At 38.0% G+C, this 21,567-nt stretch overlaps 1 protein-coding gene across 1 annotated transcript in view; it reads right to left on the bottom strand.

Annotated features, from left to right (window-relative positions):
* DENND5A (DENN domain containing 5A) overlaps positions 1-21,567 on the bottom strand; it is a 100,305-nt gene that overhangs the window by 54,056 nt on the left and 24,682 nt on the right. Inside the window, exons 2-4 of the mRNA XM_024756972.1 lie at positions 6,822-6,893; positions 5,952-6,061; positions 3,460-4,244 (exon numbers count right to left, since the gene is read on the bottom strand). Coding sequence (XP_024612740.1) covers positions 3,460-4,244; positions 5,952-5,954 — 788 coding nt within the window. The 5' untranslated portion in view covers positions 5,955-6,061; positions 6,822-6,893. The remainder of the gene's footprint in view (positions 1-3,459; positions 4,245-5,951; positions 6,062-6,821; positions 6,894-21,567) is intronic.

Here is a 21,567-nt window from a genome sequence, read left to right as displayed (position 1 = left end):
CCAAGTCTCTGTTTCAAAGTACAGTTGACCTTTGAACAACAGGGGGGTTAGGGGTGCCTACCACCCACACAGTTGAAAACCCGCATATAACTTTACAGGCGGCCCTCTGTATCCACGGTTCCACATCCAAGGATTCAACTAACCATGGATCATGTAGTCCTATAGTACATATTTATTGAAAAAAAATCCACATATAAGTAGATCCGTGCAGTTCAAACCCATGTTGTTCAAGGGTCAACTGTTTTGCCCAGCTCCAGTCAAGAAACAGTAACTAAAAAAGCAACAAGAATTGTACAACTCTATACTTCACCCAGAGACAGAAATCTGAAACATCATTATTTTAAACAAGTTGAAAGTAAAACCTCAGGAACCACATTTTAGTCAACAGATGCTTTTGTTCAGTCTGCAGTGTTCAACAAGAACGTTGTTACCAACGTTTAAAAATCAAAAATTTCACGTAAAAAATCTGGGTCCTCATGAAAAATTGGAAGACCTAGTAACATTAGGCCAGCATTTCCACAAGGAATTAATTGGAGCTAACTAGTGGCTGTCCACTTTAGATGGGGTACATGCTCTTCAATTCAACATAGTCTCCATTACTTCACCTTCAGAATCCAACCATATCATACCACTTCGCTGTTACCTCCCTAGTCAGAGACAACATAATCTCTCACTTAGATTGTTAAAATGGCTTCCTAACTACATTATTCAGACTCTGCCCATGGACCAAATCTGGGACATCTGACCATCAAAATAATCATAGTTATGGCCTATATAACCTACCGAATAAAATAAAAATCTGTGAGTCCATACGATAATAAACAAACAAGGGAGAATGAATTGTTCTTCCTCACAGTAAAATGCAACCATCCTGGTAACTGGTTTAGACTAGAATCATCAATGGATGTTAAAGCTATTAGGCAAAATTTTGAAGAGAAACAGTATATTTAAAGGGTTTCTCCCCACAAATTACTTCTTAATTACAAAGGGAAAAATGATAACTTTCCAGTTAAGAAACTCAGCAGACAGCGTCTTAACCAAGTGATCAAATTAACATTACCAAAAATGGGACAAATGAACACCATGTGCCTCCTATGATGATAAACAGACATTATGTGCCTCTAGATACAATGCACTGAGAGAACCACAACATCACTTCTGTGATATTGCAGCCAAAAATTTATAACCTGAATCTAGTCATAAGGAAACATCAGACAAACTGAAATTGAGGGACATTCTACAAAATACCTTGCCTGTACTCTTCAAAAATGTCAGTCATTAAAGACATGAGGAATTTACTACTAAAAGCAATGCATGTTACTGGACTAAATCCTGGACCAGAAATTTTTTTAAAAAATTATCATTCACTTTTATGTGAAATCTAAAAAATAAAACAAACTAGAGATTATTAAAAAAAAGAAAGACTCACAGATATAGAGAAGAAACAAGTGGTTACCAGAGGGGAGAAGGAAGAGGGGGAGGGGCAATATAGGGGGGTAGAGGATTAAGAGGCAAAAACTATTACGTATAAAATACGCTACAAGGGGGACTTCCCTGGTGGCACAGTGGTTGGGAATCTGCCTGCCAGTGCAGGGGACACGGGTTCGGGCCCTGGTCCAGGAGGATCCCACATGCCGCGGAGCGGCTGGGCCCGTGCGCCACAACTGCTGGGCCTGCGCTCTGGAGCCCGCAGGCCATGGTTGCTGAAGCCCGTGTGCCGGGAGCCTGTGCTCCGCAGCGAGAGAAGCCACCACAGTGAGAGGTCTGCGCACCACAACGAAGAGTAGCCCCTGCTCGCCGCAACCAGAGAAAGCCTGCGCGCAACAATGAAGATCTGACACAGCCAAAAATAAATAAATTTAAAATAAATATATAAGCTACGAGGATTTACTGTACAACACAGGGCAGCCAATATTTTATAATAACTATAAATGGAATATAACCTTTAAAAATTGTGAATCACTATGTTGTACACCTGAAACATAATATTGTGTATCAACCATACCTCAATTTTTAAAAATTTATCATAACAGACATTATTGGACAATGGTAAAACCTGAATACAGTATTGTTATTTTATCAATGTTAGATTTCCTAAATTTATTAATCATACTATGGTTATGTAAAAAAAATGTTCTTGTTCTTATGAAATAAAAGCTGAAGTATTGAGGAGTCAAGGAACATGGAGTCTACAATGACTCTCAATGGTTATGTTCACACACATACAGAGATACAGAGGGAACGATAAAACAAATGTGGCTAAATGTTAATAACTGGTGTATTGTGGGAGAGTGTACAAGAGTTCTTTGAACATTTCTTACAACTCTTCTATAAGCTGGGAATTATTTCAAAACAAAAAGTCAAAACTCTTAAAACCTCCGATGACTAAGCATCTCAGAGCAACAAAGTCCTTACAATGGCCTACAGGACTCTGTACAATTTGGCCTCCTGTTAAGTCTCTAACACTATCTGCTACTACACTCCTGCTCTCTCACACCATGATATCTACCAGGCTTCCTCAATGTTCTTGAACATACCAATCACATTTTTGTCTCAGAACCTTTCTACTTCCTGTGCCCTTTGCCTGGAATACTTTTCCTAGACATTACCATGGGTTGCTCACAGAGGCCTAACGTAATCACTCTATTAAAAATTGGAATTTCCCTTCCCCCAATACTATCTTCCTTCCTGTTTTATTTTTCTCCACAGACCTTATTACCACCTTACATACTACATATTTTATTTATTTATTTAATCACCTCTCAAAAAAAAAAAAAAAAGGTTGGGGGGGAATTCCCTGGCAGTCCAATGGTTAAGACTCGGCGCTTTCACTGCCAGGGCCCAGGTTCAATCCTTGCTCGGGGAACTAAGATCCCACAAGCCATGAGGCCAAAAAAAAAAAATCACCTCTCTTTCCCCACTGAAATATAAGTTCTATTATAGCAGGGATTTTTATCTATTTTGTCCACCCTGAATCTCTAGCCCCTAGAATAACTCCTGACACACAGCAGATACTGAATAAACATGTACTGAATGAATGAATTTTGTTACTTATCTGGCTCCTTTAATAAACATTTGTTTCCTTCTGCTCTATTTTACTGTTTTGTCCAAATCTGCTGCTCACCGTCACTTAACCTCTCATTTATAAAAACAATTCAGTTATAACAAACAGACAACATAAAAAAGCAACACATCCTCATTTTCTCAAATATAGGAAGGATCATCGTTATTGTCAGGCTGAGGAAGGGGCAGAAATAACTCTGCAGAGTGACAGAACAAAACTGATGGAAAGTCAATTTCCCATGACCATCAACTCCTGCCTCCTCTTTTCAGCATCAATCAGACATCAGGAGGCAGGGTTCCCCTCCCAGACTGGAGTGCCCAGCAAAAGGCCACGATGATAGCCAATTAGAAATGGTAGACCTCTCATGTTCCATTAATTTGCCATCCAGCACCTACCTGCAAAAGATCTGAGTTTTGCTCAAACTGTAACAGCCCTTGTCCTTTACAGTCAGCCCTACCGTATCTGATATGGAAAGAAGAGAGGCCCTATGAAGGGAGAGAGCTCTAGTAAGCACTGACTTACGCTGTGAGTAGAGCAGGATTTGAAACTCCAGAAGGGCACAAGTAAAAAGTTGAAACACATTCTCCACCCCAAGCAGTTCAAAGACCTCTTTGACAGGAAAGTCGAATAAGGGAAGCTCATTGGTACTTGGTCTCTGGCAGACAATTGGCCCATAGACCCCAGAAAACTTCAAGGACCGGCCAGGAGGTGGGAGTGGCACCTCGTAGAGTACATTGTATATGTAGCTCTCTAGGGGCAGTGGAGGGGGCTGAGGTGAAGTGACTGCCTGGTGAAGTTGTTCCAGCACACTCCGACATGCTTTCATGAAGGACATGGGCGTGATGAGGCAAATGCACTTAGAGACGTAGAGCGTATCCCGGCTAATGTCGTAGGAGTTGAAGCGCTGCAGCTTGGTCCCAGGAGTGCCTTCACCATCCTCCATGTCACTGTGGTCTCGGCCATCAGCAAGGGGAGCATGGAGGACATCATACTCAGCATTATGCATGTGGTAGAGGGTCTGCATTGCACTGCAGATCTGCTTGCTAGTCACCTCCTCATAAAATGTGAGGGAAAACCCAAATGTCCGAGAGCCATCCTCCCTTGTGATAATAAAGGCATGGAACTGAGGCTCCCTGGGATCAGCCTGGGTCTTGAATGCCAGCCCTTTGGGCATGCATAGCTGCAAAAGACACAAGGAAACAACTGGTGAGAACACTCACTGCTGATCCTCTTCTCAGAACACCATCACTACTTATTTACTTAAAGAGCACCTACTGTGCTGGGTGCCTGGGATATAAGACCAACACAGCAAAATATCTGCCCTAAAGACCTCCCATTCTAAGACACACAAGTTAACTAAAATTATAATGCATTTATCAAGGCTATACAGAAATATACACAAAGTGCTAGAGGAACAAAGAACAAACAACTCAGTCTCAGCCTTCATCAGAAAAGGCTTCAGAGATGAGCTTATGCTAGGATTCATCAGGTAGATAAGAGAAAGAAGGGTATTTCAGGGGCATGAAGAAAATGCACAAAGGAGGTAAAAGAAAGCTTGGAGAATTTCGGTAGGTGGTTAAGCATGACAGCATGTATTAGGAGATGATGCTAGAAATATATCTAAAAACCAGACAGATGCAACTTCATACCTAAAAATAAACAAAGTTTTAGATTCTATCAGCTCACAAGATTCTGTCATCAATAAAATCTTCTCTTTTCATAGAAAAAAAAAAAAGGGTGTTCATTTCATGTAATGCAAGGAGATGACATAATTAGGATAAAGAAGCACTTTTTTCACTTTAACTCAGATGGGTTATACAAAGAAACTTGGGTAGCTAATCTAACTGACCTGAATCAATCAGTTTCCATTTTCCACTTTTCCACAAACCTGGCTATACAGAGGAACTAAGAGGAGCCTGGGTTAACAAGTACAAGGAGCTACATTATGGTATATCCATTACCCTTGAACTTGACTTCTCAAAGCCTAAGTGTTTCTAGAATATAGTATGTTAAAAGGAAATAAGCACTGGACTAGGAGTCAAAAAACTTGAGGCTCTCTACGATTCAGTTTCCTCCCCTGTGAAATGAAGATAATACAGTTTACTCTGCAATGAAGATAATACAGTTTACTCTGTGTACTTCACAGGGTTATTGCATGCATCAAACAAGATCATCCTCAAAAAGCTATTAAAAAGTAACAGAGGCAGTACAAAGATATGGTTAAGAGCAGAGTTCTGGAAACAGACTATGGTATTTAAGCTTGCTCAACTGCTCCTTAGCCATATGACCTTGAACACATTACTTAACCTCTCTGGATCTTAGTTTCCTCACCCATAAAATATGTGTCTGTGTCTGTGTGTGTTTACTTAATATTATCTACATAAGGGGTATTGTGAGGATTAAATGAGCTAATTCATGTATAATACTTATCACAGTGCCTAGCACAAGGTGAATACTCAACAAACGTTAGCTTATTCATGGTAGTATTCGTCTACAAATTTAAAATGCTGCCCTATCTAAAATTATAATAAAAACACCCATTTCTATCATATTACTCAGATATATACAATACAGATGAAAACTGCTTTAAACCTCACTTATTGTGTAAAATCAATGCTATAAGCAACCAATAGCTCAATCTCACAAAAAAAGTTCACTGACCCAATACTATGTATTTGTCTGACTCAACAGAAGCACCTTGTGACTTTTGGTATATCTGATATATTCCAAATATTTGATATAGTGATCAAAATGCAGAATCACAAACAATATGCATATAAGAAGTTACTGATACTTGGTGGAACCACTGCTACCATAGTCTGAACTCAAAATCCTACTGTGAATTACTCCGTAAATTATCTGACACTTATAGCTAACAAATACTAACCATTCCCACTGCATCTTGGTCAAAGGGATTCCAGTCCACGTTCTCAGGATATCGTGCAAGGACCTTAGACTTGAATGTTCGTCTCAATGGTGTCTGCTCAAAATTTTCTCCTGCAAGAAAAAGAATGAAGCAAGTCATCTCCACAAGTCCCCTGAAACCACAGGTTATGAATATCTGAGCTTGGTAGTCCAGCAAGGTACAGAAATGAAGGCAAAAGGGTTAGTATGCCAACCATCTAAGAACAGGAAAGGTATTATAGTTATTAGATCAGTAAGAAGCTGGAAAAGTTTAGCACGGTTAATACTGGACACTGTTAGCTACCCTGGCTTTTCTTTAAAATGAAATCATTACTACAATCTTCTTGGGAGGAGAGGGGAGAAAGCACAAGGAAAGATGAAGGATTATATCCATCATTTTTTTTTCCCTAAAAGCTACATTTCATTTGCTTAAAGTCAACTAATAACATCATAAAAGCATAAATTATTTTAAATTCAAAATAAACTATGCATTTCTATGATCTCTGAAAAAATACAAAGGGGATTAAAAAATTCAAGAACATTATGAAAGCAGATTTCAGGATAAATCCAATGAGCTATTTTGTCAATTGAGAATCATTTGAAATTTCTGAAATTCTCCTTTGTTTCCCTCTTCCCCCTCCTAAAAACATTAGAGCATACTGAAATAAGAACACTGAAGAGAAAAGAGGAAGAATCAAAGAACCCACCACCTAGAGGGACACAAATATGAAAAAATCTATTGGTTGAAAAAGGCATAAGAAAGTTAGGTCAAAGGGTACAAAATGCCACTGGAGAGACTTATATAAGAGCCACCAGAATGCTTTGGGTGTTCTCAATTTTGTTTTGTTTTTACCTTCAGTTGTACTTGAAATGAAAGGGCTGGCACCATCCCTGGCTTTAGAAGCCTGTATGTACTGGCATAATGCTATATGATAAATGAAATAACATAGTATTACAATAAAGCAATGTTATTCAAACTTTTTTGACCATGACCCCAGTATGAAACAAAGTTTATATCATGAAGCAATAAACACACACATGATATATATAAATTTACTTAAAACAAAAATTTCACCAAAAAAATACCCTTACTATATGGAATGTGTTCTCATAATTTCTACTCTATATCATTAAAACCAAAAAGGCTAACTGCAGACCTACTAATGGTCATGATTCACAGTTTGAAAAACACTACAAAATAGTATAATGGGATGAAGAGCTCAACAGGTATTAAATTACTATAAAGCCACTAGTGCTTTTTCTAAAAGTATACCACCCAAATATTGCTTTTCCCAAGGGATTAGGGAGAAGGGAACAAATTAAATGCACCTAAATATTTTGAACAAATAAATTTAGTAGGCATCATGGAAAAATATGTGGGAAGCATGATCAAGGACAATTCAATTGAATTCTATATCTATTTACTGAGTAATCATGTTATACAAGGGCCTTAGGTACTGTGGAGGATAGAGATGAACCAGATGAAACACCCATCCTCAAAGACCTTTCCGTTAAACGTATAGGAAAAATAACATACACAAATAACAATTTCCCAGGAAGGTTATTATCTGGGAGGCTCAAGCTTATGTGGTCTATCCATTCAGAGCACACTTGCACAGGATCCTGTTCACGGGCTCTAGTTGATAGAATAAATTCTGTTCCAACTAAAGGTTTTATAAGTTGGCTTAGAACCCAAAGGGGCTGGTGATTATTAAGGAAGATGCACTCCTCACCAACACAAGACTGGGATGAACCTAAAGTCAGATAGTCCTTCACTCTAAATCATCCCAGAGGCACCTTGAAAGTTTAAAACAGAGTTTATATTATATTACTTCTAAGGCACCTGTTCCAGAAACTAATAATGATTCCAGTCAGAGAGTTATTGCTTTTAACAATTAAAACCTTCACTTCCATTTTATCTCAGGTTTTGTCCACCATCATCATCAGAAGCCCACTTATTCATAATTTTCAACTTCTGACAAGACCCAACCTTATTTCTGTTAGTAAAGCAAGTTCCACAACTCAATTCCTCTAATTTCTAATCCCTTCTTCCAAATTGATTTTTCTGAAACTCTTTTCTAGCAAATTTCATCTCTCAAAATACATTTCATAATCTTCACTAAATAAAACTGGCAAAATCAGCCAGCAGCTGGTAATACCAGTAGCAACAAAGCCTTACAGCTATGTTGAGCTAGTCTCAGAGTTTTCACTAACACCTGCAAAGAGTGCAAAGAGCCCACCCATGGCAAGCCTGCACTCACTGTAGAAAGTAATTAAACAACAAGCAGCTGACATAAGATCTTGTCTACAGTCTGACATTCTCAGAATGTATTTTTAAACTGCATTCAGTTCTGAGAGAAGATAACTATTTCTTCCTCCTAAGCTTCTTTATTTTTAATTGTCAGTTTGCTCATTTCTTCCTTAGTAGGCTAGAAAGTCCCCTCAGTAAAAACCACAAAATATTTGAACATATACAGGAATCAGGGCAGTTAGCAATGTCCTATATGGAAGCCTTTAGAGAAAGATGTTTTCCTAAGATGGCTACAAGGTGCCCCCTAAGACATGAAGAGCATTCAAAGGATGGAACAGGGGACTATTTAGGGGGAGAATTTTAAACAACCAGTGAGATGTAGAATGGATCCAGAAGTGAACATGATGAGCTGACCTGGAGTGTAGACAAAGAGGTGGGGGAAGCTATGAATCACAGGGAGAACTGGCCTTCAGATCCTCTGTCCCCACCACTACCTCTCCACCTCCTGCTCCTTCTTTAAACAAGCTGAGTAAAGAAGTCTTGTTAAAGAGTCAGGTTCTGAGTAAAGGCACAGAAGAGAGTGCCAATCTCAGACAAAAGTCCTTCTGTGTATTAGACTGGACCAGTAGCAGGAACATAGTCTTTTCACTGCAAGGGGAAAGAAGATGTATAAAGAAGAGGTATGAAGGCCCTGAGAATAATCGTTGTTCATTATAATCACCCTATGAAGTGTCAGAAAGTAATAGAGGAAGGAGATCACAAACCTAAGATCTTTTTGTTAAAACAATTCAATCTCTCATCATTTACCGAGGGCTGAGTTTTTTGAGAATAAGCAATGGAGACTTATTGCCTCAGGAACATCTACATAGCCCCACCTCCTGAAACCTACACATGTGTCACAGGTCCCATAAATCCTCAATTATTTAGACCTTTGGAAATTCAGACAATATCAGGAATATGACATCACAACAACTACTGTCCTATTGTCCTAGAAACAACAACTAATTATTTGCCCAACACAAATGTCAGCAGGTCTGAATATCAAAACTAAGGCCCATTTCTAACGGCAACTTAAAAATTAGTCAACTAGGTATCAGTCTGTCTTTGTGAATCTGCTCCCTGGAAAGTACAGTTCAGATAAAATCACGACAGATTTTTTTTAAAGCCTGCATGCCTTATAAGGACTTCTAATAGGTTCTTTGTTTACTTGTTCTGCTCTGGCCAGGCCAGAAACAAACTGATATTTGTATTGCTATTAGCCTCTTGGTACTAGCTTGATTTGAATAACCCTAAATGAGGGATGCTTATGCTGAGAAGCTTCAAAGGAACCCCTAAACTCTCTGAAATAATTTACAAATTTTTGTATGAAGACATTTGCATTTTTCTGGGGAGAGAACACAATTTCTATCAGATCTCAAAGGATCTCATGACTCGAAAAAGTTAAAAACCACAGCTCCAAATGTTTATCCTAATTTGGGCAGAAATATTTTGACCACTTAAAGGTTAACCTAAATGGGCAGGTTTTCATACAATCTAAAATAAAATACACATACTACTAAATAACTGCTTTCTAGGTTGATGATGACCCAAATTAAAACCATTATTTTCTCCTTTCTTATCATGAGACACCTATGTTGATTGTTTCATACACACATGTCAACAAGTTAAAAAAGAAAAGAAATATCCTCAAAACTTCTGTCTGAAGTCCTCTGTAAGGTCATCAGAAAATGTTCACCAAGATCTCCAAGTTGTACATTTATATTAAATTTATTACATCTGTGTTTTTAAATGGTAGACCAGATATGAAAACGTCGGTACCAAAACAGCTACCTGAGAAAGACCCAATATGGTTAAATCTCAACCTGGTTTATGTTGAACCACACAAAACTTCTCCAGATCACAGTGCTAGCTTAGATTCAAGCACAATAAAAATAACCATCATTTCCTGGGAAACTGTTTATGGGACACATCTGTTATATCTACATCTTGGGTTAGATATACCAAATAAAATGAATACTTCAATTTCTAAACCTATCAGTAATCAGAGTTTGGATACACTAAAGGAGTTTTACATAGAATTTGAAGTTAAAAAAAAAAACGGACTTCCCTGGTGGCGCAGTGGTTAAGACTCCACGCTCCCAATGCAGGGGGCCTGGGTTCAATTCCTGGTCAGGGAACTAGATCCCACATGCATGCCGCAACTAAGGAGCCCGCCAGCCACAACTAAGGAGCACACATGCCGCAACTAAGGGCCTGCACAACCAAATAAATAAATTAAATAAATATTAAAGAAAAAGAGAGCTAAGGACATTTTTATATCTGGTCCCTTGGAGGAGATAGGGAGGATAATATAAATATCTGTGAAACTGAAACAAAACACAAAAAAAACAACAAAAACTGACTTCGTCAACAGAATAATTTATATCTAGTTTGATGGAAGTTCTGCTTCCAGCAAGACCAACTCTCTGGCAGATAACTATGAACTCCGGACAAAATATAAAAAACAACTACCTGAAGGTACTAGAAATGAAAAGCAGGCAGATTATGAAGGCAGATGGAGGGTTAACTCTTGGAAAAAGGTAACAACACTGGATAAATGTCCCCTTTTCATGGCTTTTGGCTAGGCAGGTCCCAGTCTATGCCATGAGAGGTGGCTAAAATTCGGATAAAAATCCATAGTTATACTAGCTTAAGGAACCGGAGGACAGAATTTAAAGGCAACCACAACAGCTGGGAAGCAAGGGAAGGAAATTCCAGAGAGAGCCAGAGAGGGGGTGCCCCTAACTCTGTGTATAAACGCTGCTCAAATCTCTGGCTGATCCCTGAACCATGCGTGCATGGAACAGATCCCAAGCAGCTAGCTTAGGGCTAACAGAACTGAACTGAGACTTAAGCGGCCACTCACTGCTGGGAAACAGAACAAACAAAATTCAATGTTTTTGGAGGAAGGTGACAGAATCCAGAGTCTCTACAACATATCGTACATAATGTCAAGGACACAATCTAAAATTGTTCAACATATAAAAAAACAGAAAAACATGACCCATTCTCAAGAGAAGAGTCAATCAAAAGTAAACGACTTTGCATTGATCCAAATATTGGGATTAGCAGACAAGGATTTAAAACAGCAATGTTCATAATGAATGAAAAGGCAGAACAACGAAATAGACACTATAATTAAGTGGATGGGCTTAACAGCAGATTGGAGATGCAGAAGAGTTAATGAACTTAAAAACAGGTCAACCAAAAAATAACCAATCTGAAGAACAGAGAGAAAAAAGATTAGTGAGAGAAAGGGGGTCAGGGGTGGGAGGACCCAAAGATATGTGGGGCAGCAAGTCTAACATACATATAATTGGAGCCCCAAAGGAAAGGAGAGCAAATGAGGCAAAAAAGAATATTTGAAGAAATAATGATCAAAATTTTCCCAAATTTGGTAAAAGATATAAATTTACAGAGTCAAGAAGCTCAGCTGAATCCCAAGCAGGATAAATACCAAGAAAATCATATGCAGTCAAATTTTTGAAAAAAAAGAGAGAAAAAATTTTAAGGAGAAAATCTTGAACGGAGCCAGAGGAAAAAAAATACATTAAAGAAGAAAAAATTATTGAAATTACTACTGCCTTTTTAACAGAAACAATGGAGATTAGAAGACACGGAACAACACCTTACAAGCACTAAAAGAAAAAGAAAAAAAAAGGCCTTGTCAACCTAGAATTCTATAAACAAACAAAAATCCTTCAAAAATGAAGGCAAAATTAAAACAAAGTAAAGCAAAACTAAGTAAAGCAAATTAAAACAAAGTAAAGCAAAAAAAAATAAAATAAAATAAAATAAAAAAATAAAAACAAAGTAAAGCAAAACTAAGTAAAGCAAATTAAAACAAAGTAAAGCAAAACTAAGAGAATTCATTGCTGCAGACCTGCACTACAAGAGTAAGAAGAGCCCATCCCAATAGGTTACATGCTGTATGATTCCATTTATATAACATTCTTGAAATGACAAAATTATAGAAACGAACAGGTTAGTGGTTGCCAAAGGTCAGCGACGGGGGGAGGGTGGCTATAAAAAGGCAACCCTAAGAATTCTTGTGGTGATGGAACTATTCTGTATCTTGACTATATCAATGTCAGTATCCTGGTTGTGACAGTATACTATAGTTTTTTAAGATGCTACCATTGGGTAAAGAGTACCGGGTAATCTCCCTGTATTATTTCTTACAACAGCTTATGAATCTACAATTATGTCAAATAAAAAGTTTAATGTATTTAAAAAGTATATTTTTAATGTTTAAAAAGTGTTTTAATGTTTTTAACAATCTGCCAAAGTTTTAAAGCAGAGGCTGCAGGCAACACAATTGAAGCATTCAGAGCTATACCTTGGACAGAGCTCTTTGAAGGCAGCTTAACTATCCCTCTCTCCAGGCCCAAGACAGAAGTGTCACATAAACTGCCTCACCTCACCACATCAACAGCAACCCTACAAGGTCTAGTTCACATTATCTACAGCAAGAATGATGAAATTTTTTTCCTCTGGGAATGGATATAACCAGGTTATTATGCTATCCTTTGCATACTGGCATCCTGGGATGTCCTACAATTGATCCCGTTAGTGTCACTGGCCATCAATTCAGTGCTACTCATGCTATAATCAATTTCCTTCCTGCATTAAAAGACATCACTGTATTTCTTCTGTTACAAATGTTTCCGAAACTGACTGCACATCAGAATAGTATTACTACCAACTCATACTTCGGTTTTCAGTTCACACTGAAAACCAGCTGGTTTTATCTTCAATTCATTTGTTGCCCCAGCATTTCAATTCTGCTTGTCTTCTAGATAATTTCTCAACCCCTGTACAAATCAGAGATCATCTTCTGTCATCTTTGACTAACAGGGCACAATGTAGTAAGAGAAGGGAATGCAAATTTCTAACTAAATTAACCTTATTACTTTTAGATGACTACTTCATTAATATCAGCACTTTTTAAATAGAGACAGCTTTAAAACACACAGTAAGACTAGCAAGCAGAGTTCTGGTAGCTAAAGAAAGCCATCTTACACTGCCCTCATCACTGTCTTCTTCCTCTCTTGTACACATACAATCGAGGTAAATTCACAGCTCCTGCAGCATAAAGTGAAGAAGGTAACTGCTCCTTGAAGAGACAGCCTATACCTTGGCCCACATCACCAAGATGACTGTGGTGCTCAGGAGTCAGACATTTACAAACAAATATCCAGAATGTAGATAGTGAGCTGCCCCCACCTTGGACAAGCCACAAGGCCTCTTCTAAGGCACTATCTAACCCAGGAAAGCTATTTACCAGGCTTTTCAATGAAAGAGCAATAGAAACCATCTGTTACTCCTATGTGTTCCCCTGAGGAAGATTTGTTCACTTTCTTTCTCAACATATTTTCTTTGTCAGATAACTTTAGATTTGTGTATACAGCCACTACTGTTATTGATGCTTTGCCTCCTGCTTGATATCATCCAGGCACCACACCTAGTCCAACTCATGAACCTAGTATTCTTAAAATGGCTGAACTTCTCATGTACCCGATTTTAACAAGAGACTGAGATTTGAGAACCTATCCAGAGATGACTGCTCCAAACCATAGCTAAAACAGAACTTTGGTAGCAAGACATCAAGTGTAGACACTGCCTCCCTTTCAGCCCAGCTGAATACCCTGCAGGGCACACATTTGTTGAGCTAACATCTTGAACTAAGATATGTAATTTGCTGTGTTTAGTGGGGAAAGCAAAAAGCTCTCAAATTCATGGTCTATCAGACCAGTTTAACGAACCCAGTCCTGTGAGATGGAAATACACATACTGTTCTAAATAGAGTGAGGGCTCCCAGAGGCTTTACGTGTGTATACACAGGCACTTTTCTCTATAAGCTGGGCCCTCCGGAAAACTGGGCTTAGGCAAACCCACTGGACTGGAATCTCTAAGTAAGAAATAGCAGAGGACAAATATGAGCGATGGTCCCCATGCTCTCCTCAATACCAAATTTTAAAATAAGCAGCCTAAATTAAGTGTAAACAACTAGCCTGGAAGGGAGGAGAGAGGGTCCAGGTCCCACCTTGGCTACTAACTGTATGATCCTAAACAACTTACTGAGTTTTGTGGGTCTCACTTTCCTCAACTGAAAGATTAAGAAGCAGAGAACTAGTTGGTGATCCGTAAAGGTTTTTCCAGCTCGATCATTCCATGACTTAATGACTGCTGGGCCTACAGTCTGACCAAGCGTGGAAATTCTACCTTTCAAATTGTGAGCTCTAGGCATGCATTAGTTCTCCCTCTACTGCCTGTCTCTTCCCAAAATCCCACTAAAACAGTAGTAGAGGTGGGGAAGCATAAACCTATAGAATGAAAGTGAAGATAATAGCAACAAAATTTTAGAAGCTGGGAAGCAGATGGATGAATCATTACTGACAGTAGACTTGAGAAAACTGAGATACAACATAACCTCCAAAAAACTCAGGAACTTGTAGCATCAGGTACTTATGAAGCAGGGATTACGATGGGGCTAAAAACAGAAGAATTGATTGAAAGTCTATTTAAGAACCAGCTGGCATCAGCTCATGAATAAACAAAATGTTGTGTAACTACACAATGGAACATTATTCAGCCATAGAAAGAAATGAAGTACTGTTACATCCCGCAACACAAATGAACCTTGAAAACATTATGCTAAGTTAAAGAAGCCAGACACAAAAGGCCACATGCTGTATCATTTCATGTATATGAAATGCCCAGAATAGGCATATTTACAGAAACAAAAAGTGGTTGCCAGGGGACTAACTGCTAATAGGTATGCAGTTTCCTTTTGGGATGATGGAAATGTTCTGGAACTAGACAGTGTGATGGCTGCACAACACAGTGAATACACTAAAAACCACTGAAGTGTACACTTCAAAATGCCACATTTATGTTACATGAATTATATCTCAATTTTGAACCAGCTGGACCACCCAGCCCACCCCACCCCACCCTATACATTTTTCACTCCATCTGGCCTCCTCCATTCAAGAAGAAAACAAAGTTTATTCTTTATAATGGATAAATAAAAGAATGAGTGGGGAGGGCAAATGGGTGATGGTGGTCAAAAGCTACAAACTTCCAGTTGTAAGATAAATAAGTCTTGGGGCTGTAATGTACAGCATGGTGACTATAGTTAACAATACTGTATTGTATATCTAAAAGCTGCTAAGAGAGTAAATCTTAAAAGTTCTCATCACAAGAAAAAAAAAACTTGTAGCTATGGTGATAGATATTGACTAGACATGTAATCATTTCACAATATATACATATATCATTGTTGTACACCTAAAACAATACATTGCTATATGTCAATTATATCTCAATTAAAAACAAAAAAAAGAAGGGACTTCCCTAGCAGTCCAGTGGTTAAGACTCCACGCTCCCATTGCAGAGGGCATGGGTTCAATCCCTGGTTGGGGAACTAAGATCCCACATGCCGCACAGTGCAGCCAAAAAAAATAAATTAAAAATAATAATAAGAAGAATGGGTGTCTATACTTGGGATTGTACAGTTATCAAGCATTAACAGCTGAGAAACCACAGACATAGCTGAGAGCAAGGGTATCATTCTAAAAATAGGGAAATAAGAGGAGATTTACATACTGAACATTGAGACCCTCAGTGCTCTTCCACTACTTGGCTCTCAGAAAGTTAGCAGCTAGGATTATGCCCTCAAGGCAGAGATCTGAAGGTGCATTTTATGTGAACCTGACCAGCACAAGAAAAAAGACCTAGAGATACTGATGGTACAGGGGAAAAACTACATAGCCAAATAATTCTATAGTGAACCTCTCAGTAACCAAATCCCACCTATGAACACAGAGATCCCAATCAGCTTCTTTGTGCATTATTATTTTTTTTAATTTTATTTATTTATTTATTTATTTATTTATGGCTGTGTTGGGTCTTCGTTGCGGTGCGCGGGCTTCTCATTGTCGTGGCTTCTCTTGTTGCAGAGCACTGGCTCTAGGTGCGCAGGCTTCAGTAGCTGTGGCACGCGGCCTCAGTAGTTGTGGCCCACGGGCTTGGTTGCTCTGCAGCATGTGGGATCTTCCCAGACCAGGGCTTGAACCCATGTCCCCTGCATTGGCAGGCGGATTCTTAACCACTGCATCACCAGGGAAGCCCCTTGGTGCATTATTCTTAGATGTAATGCATAGCCAGAGATCATGAGGTGGAAAATAACTCCCCACTCCTTAAGGATGGGCTGCTCATAGGAAAAATCTGACAAACGCTACCAAATCTGACAAACATTGGAAAAATCTGACAAACACTATCAGGAGATCAAGATAAACATGAACAATGATAAGTCATGTTGAGAGTATATATGTATTCCTGACATAATATGATGAAAATGACACTTTACCTCTGTAGTCTTCCTCTCAAAAAACCATAACTCCAGTCTAATCATGAAGAAAAACATCACACACATCCCGATTGAGGGACATTCTACAAAACAGTTGACCAATATTCTTCAAAACTGTCGAAGTCATCAAAAAGAAAACAAGCCTGAGAAAAGGTTACAGCTAAAAGAAGCCTAAACAAACATAACGACTATTTATAATATGGTATCCTGAATGGGGAATACTGGACAGAAAGAGAGTTATGCAAAAACTAAGAAAATATGAATAAAGTATGGAGTCAGTCCACTAAGTCTAATATCCAAATAACAGAATCCCATAAAGAGAGAACAGAGAAAATAAAGGGGAAGCTCTTATCAACAAAATAATTCAACAAAATTTCCCAGAAATGAAGGGCATGAATTCCCAAATTCGCAAGTGCACTCCAACGATCCAGCACAGTGGATGAAAACAGACCCACACTTTAATTATAATAATGTATCAATATTGGCTCACTAATTGTGACAAATGTACCATATTGAATGTTAAGATACTACTATTGGGGAAACTGCGTGTGGGGTATATAGGAACTTCCTGCACTATCTTCACAACTTTTCTATAAATGTAAATCTATTCTAAAACAGTTTACTTAGAAGATTTTTAAAATTATATCCCATTTAAACAAAATGTCCAGAATAAGCAAATCAAAGACAGAAAGCACATTTGTAGTTGCCTACGGTGAGGGGATATGGACTTCATGGTATGTAAATTATATCTCAATAAAGTTGTTTTTAAAAAAAATAAAAAGACAAACAACAACAAGCTTGTGGAAATTTAAAAGGTCTCTGCCAAAACTAAAATTAACCAAGAAAGATGTATATATGGCATGTGCAGCAAACTGGATCTATCACAAGAAAAGTATCACAAAGTATAACTCCAAGATAAAGGGACAACCTAAGGTACTAGCTGTGCAATAGGCCTAGCAAGCCAAGATTTCAAATGATCCAGACTGATGGAGCTAGAGCAAGGATCCATAGTTTGTGTAAGATTCTCAAAGGGATCTGTGAACCAAAAACTACCATAAGCCACTGCTTCAAAGTATCCATTACAGGTTTCACCCAAGGGTTAAACCACAACATACTCCTATAACAAAAAGAATCTCTCAGATGCTGCAAATCTCAAAGAGAAGAAATATAGAGAGTAATGAAGATTAACACAGTTTTCCTAACTAGATATGATCATGTACAAATAAAAGGAAAGGAAACAGAGGCACAGTTAAAGCCCTCAAGAAGCCTTGTGAATGTGATTTCAGATGAAACTTGATACCCTCTACAGAGCTTAAGACATCCTGAAGATAATGGTATTTTATTTAATTCTGTGGTTTCTGTCCTACCTACCTCAAAAAATAAAATGACATGATAAGAAAAATCATATAAAAATTTTAAATCAGAAGAACTTTACTGAAGTATAGTTGATTTACAATGTTTCAGGTATACAGCAAAGTGACTGTTATATATATCTACACATATACATACTTTTTCAGATTCTTTTCCATTATAGGTTATTACAAGATATTGAATATAGTTCCCTGTGCTATACAGTAAGTCTTTGTTGTTTGTTTTATACATAGTAGTGTGTATCTGTTAATCCCAAATTCCCAATTTATCCCTCCCCCTGCCCCCACCTTTTCCCCTTTGGTAACCATAAGTTTGTTTTCTATGTCTAGGAGTCCATTTCTGTAATTAAGTTCATTTGTATCATTTTTTAAGATTCCACATATAAGTGATATCATGGTATTTGTTTTTTTTAATTTTTATTTATTTATTTTTGGCTGCATTGGGGCTTTGTTGCTGCATGCAGGCTTTCTCTAGTTGCAGCGAGCACCGGCTACTCTTCGTTGCAGTGTGCGGGCTTCTCATTGCAGTGGATTCTCTTGTTGTGGAGCATGGGCTCTAGGCACGTGGGCTTAGTAGTTGTGTCTTGCGGGCTCTAGAGTGCAGGCTCAGTTGTTGTGGCACTTGGGCTTCGTTGCTCTGCAGCATGTAAGATCTTCCCAGACCAGGGCTCAAACCCATATCCCCTGCATTGGCAGGCAGATTCTTAACCACTGCGCCACCAGGGAAGCCCATTGTATGAATATGTCTTTCCTTGCCTGACTGACTTCACTTAGTATGATAATCTCTATGTCCATCCATGTTGCTGCAAATGGCATTATTTCATTCTTTTTTATGGCTATGATTCCATTGTGTGTATATACCACATCTTTTTTAACCATTTTTCTGTCAATGGACATTTATGTTGCCTCCATGTCTTGGCTATTGTAAACAGTGCTGCTATGAACACTGGGGTGCATTACAATATATTTTTAAGTAATTCAACACAGAAAATATTATGGAAAGAAATACACAAAATATTAAACATGGTTATGTTACTTCTAGAAGGCTGGACTATGGGTGATTGCTATTTTTTTCTTTATGCTTTTATCTACTTTCTATATTGCCTACCTTGAGCACGTATGATCTCAAGATAAAGAGATTACACTAAAAAATATGCATAACTTAATGGCACGATTCTCTCGAGCTAGTAGAGATTTTTTTTTAAACTAGGATTTAGAATACTAATTTAATTCCTAATTTCTATACTGCAAAATTTAGATATCTTAACAATATTAAAGTACAAGGATTAAAAAAAAACTCTTCCTATTTATATGCACCAATTTAAAGGTGAATACTAGAAGACTAATATTAATCACATAGTTCTTTTAAACCAAAGAAACATGTATTAAAATAGTTATAAAATATTACACAGTATTTGAAAACTGAAATGAACAAAACTTTAACTCAAAGCCAAAACAACTGTAGGAGTCCTGACTCATCACCTACAGAGGTATTTGCATAGCTACATTATTCATTGATAGCAAAAAGGAGAATAACCATCACTCCCTGCCTTGTTACTAAAAGCCCTCTTGGGAGGAAAAAGTATTTGAAATTCATAATCCAGTACTACCTTATAGTGAAAAATCTATCAAGGCTCTAGATTTAGTTTCCAACTTGAGTCAGCATTGTTCTCCCTTCCCAGATTGCCACAAGTGAGTAAAGCACAAATTTAAAGATAAATTTTATTTCTCTCCTCACAAATAAAATTTCAAGATAATTTCCTCCTTCTCAGATTTCTGCTCACCCAATACCCACTTTCTCTGTGTTTTTGCAAAGATTTCCAAAGAGGAAAATACAGATCTTTTCCTTAAAGCCCTCACTGTCAGAGTTTTCTCTGTATCTTCTTTAAGTCTTAGAAAATGAAAAGCATTCCTCCTCAAAAGGTCAGTTTCATGAATCCAAACTTTCCATGATTATCCACACATTACTCTTGCACATCTCCTCTACTCTTGGCATTATACAGGATGAGAAACCTTGAATGCAAAAAATGAAAAAATATATATACTATCTGAAATTCACTGAGAACATTTTCACATAGTATATTATTTTATTAAGCTTCACAACCCTCAAAGGGATTTTACAGATAAGGAAACTGGCTCAGAGATAATAAGTCACCAATGGGTATAAGGCAAAATGGGATTAGAAACCCCTCCAGACACCCCATCCAATGTTCTTTACACATACTACACTAGAGTGTATGTCTCTTAGAACTTTAAAATGTAGAGCAGTCAAGAAGTAAAATCTTGGTGTAAGAGTAAGTAATCTTCATCAGAAGGCTAAAAAGCCATAAAACCCCAAGTTCTCTACTGTGATACAAAACAGTATCCTCAAGCCACAGGTCATAATAGGGATTCCTCCCCAACTAAAGCAACCCAAACCTCCTGGATCCTTTCACTGCACCAAGCACCATCAATCTCCAAGTTGCCATACCCTTTATCAGTTAGGACAAAGACGGCCCCACAGAGCCTTCTCTTGGTACTAGGGATCCACAGAGAGTAAAAAATGAGGTTAAACTGGGGGCCCAACCTGCCAGTAACTGAGCTTAGTAAAAGGAACATGAACTCATGAGGCTAGGGCTTTCTATCAGCCCTGGGAAGAAAACCAAGACTAAAAGCCACCACTGTTGCCAAAGCTTTAGATGAAAAGCTTCTTAGAAAAAGCCCAAGGAGTAAATGCTATGTCAATTTTTTTCTCTCCACCTTCTCAACGTCCATTGTCTTCTACATCTCTCATATCCTCTTATCTGGATAGACTATGAAAATTAATCAGTTCCATTTAGATGAACAACCCTACAAACACTGATCTTACTTTTCCTAGAAAATCATAGGTCTGCTAAAATGAGGACCCTAGCAGAATGACTAACAGGGTAGCAATTTTCCTGCAAGTTATTTATAGAAGCAATAGTGGCAGCTGATAGTCTTCAAGCTATTACAGTCAAATACCATCATTTCTCTTTTTTTCCCCCCACTATTATTTTTCACACAGTCTGTCTGGCATATTCTTGTTTGTTTTACTTGTTCCTCTAACTCTTTAATCCTAGCTTCCATTACCATGCTGTAAATAGCTTATGTTATGGCCAAACAGGATGACTCAACATTGCCTAAACATTCCCCATAGCTCCCAGCTCATCCATCTTTTACCTGCCCCACTCACATCAAGTCTAAGTTCTTCCTATCCTTCAAGACTTCATTCAAATGCCACCTTTATTATGCAGCTAACTCTCTAATTGAGCTAAATGGCAGTATTTTAACTGACTTCACTGAAGGCAAAATTTAGTTAATACATTCCCATCCTTCCCCCTGTTCCCAATGAAAGCTCAGTTCTTCTGAACAGAACCAAATTTATCCTTTTTTCCAGACTGTTAATTTGCCTTAAAACTTTGGTATAGCAGTCAGAGAATTAAACACTGAAATGGTTCCAACACACTAAGTGACACCTTTGAAAGAAGCTCAACCAAACTAGCATGACATCACAAAAGCTGTAAAAAGAAAAAAATATCCATACCCTTTGACCTGCTAAATCTGC

This window comes from Neophocaena asiaeorientalis, unplaced genomic scaffold, assembly GCF_003031525.2.
Source record: "Neophocaena asiaeorientalis asiaeorientalis breed wild unplaced genomic scaffold, Neophocaena_asiaeorientalis_V1.1 scaffold504, whole genome shotgun sequence".
NCBI classification, from domain to species: Eukaryota; Metazoa; Chordata; class Mammalia; order Artiodactyla; family Phocoenidae; genus Neophocaena; species Neophocaena asiaeorientalis.
This window is presented reverse-complemented; position numbering and strand designations above follow the sequence as displayed.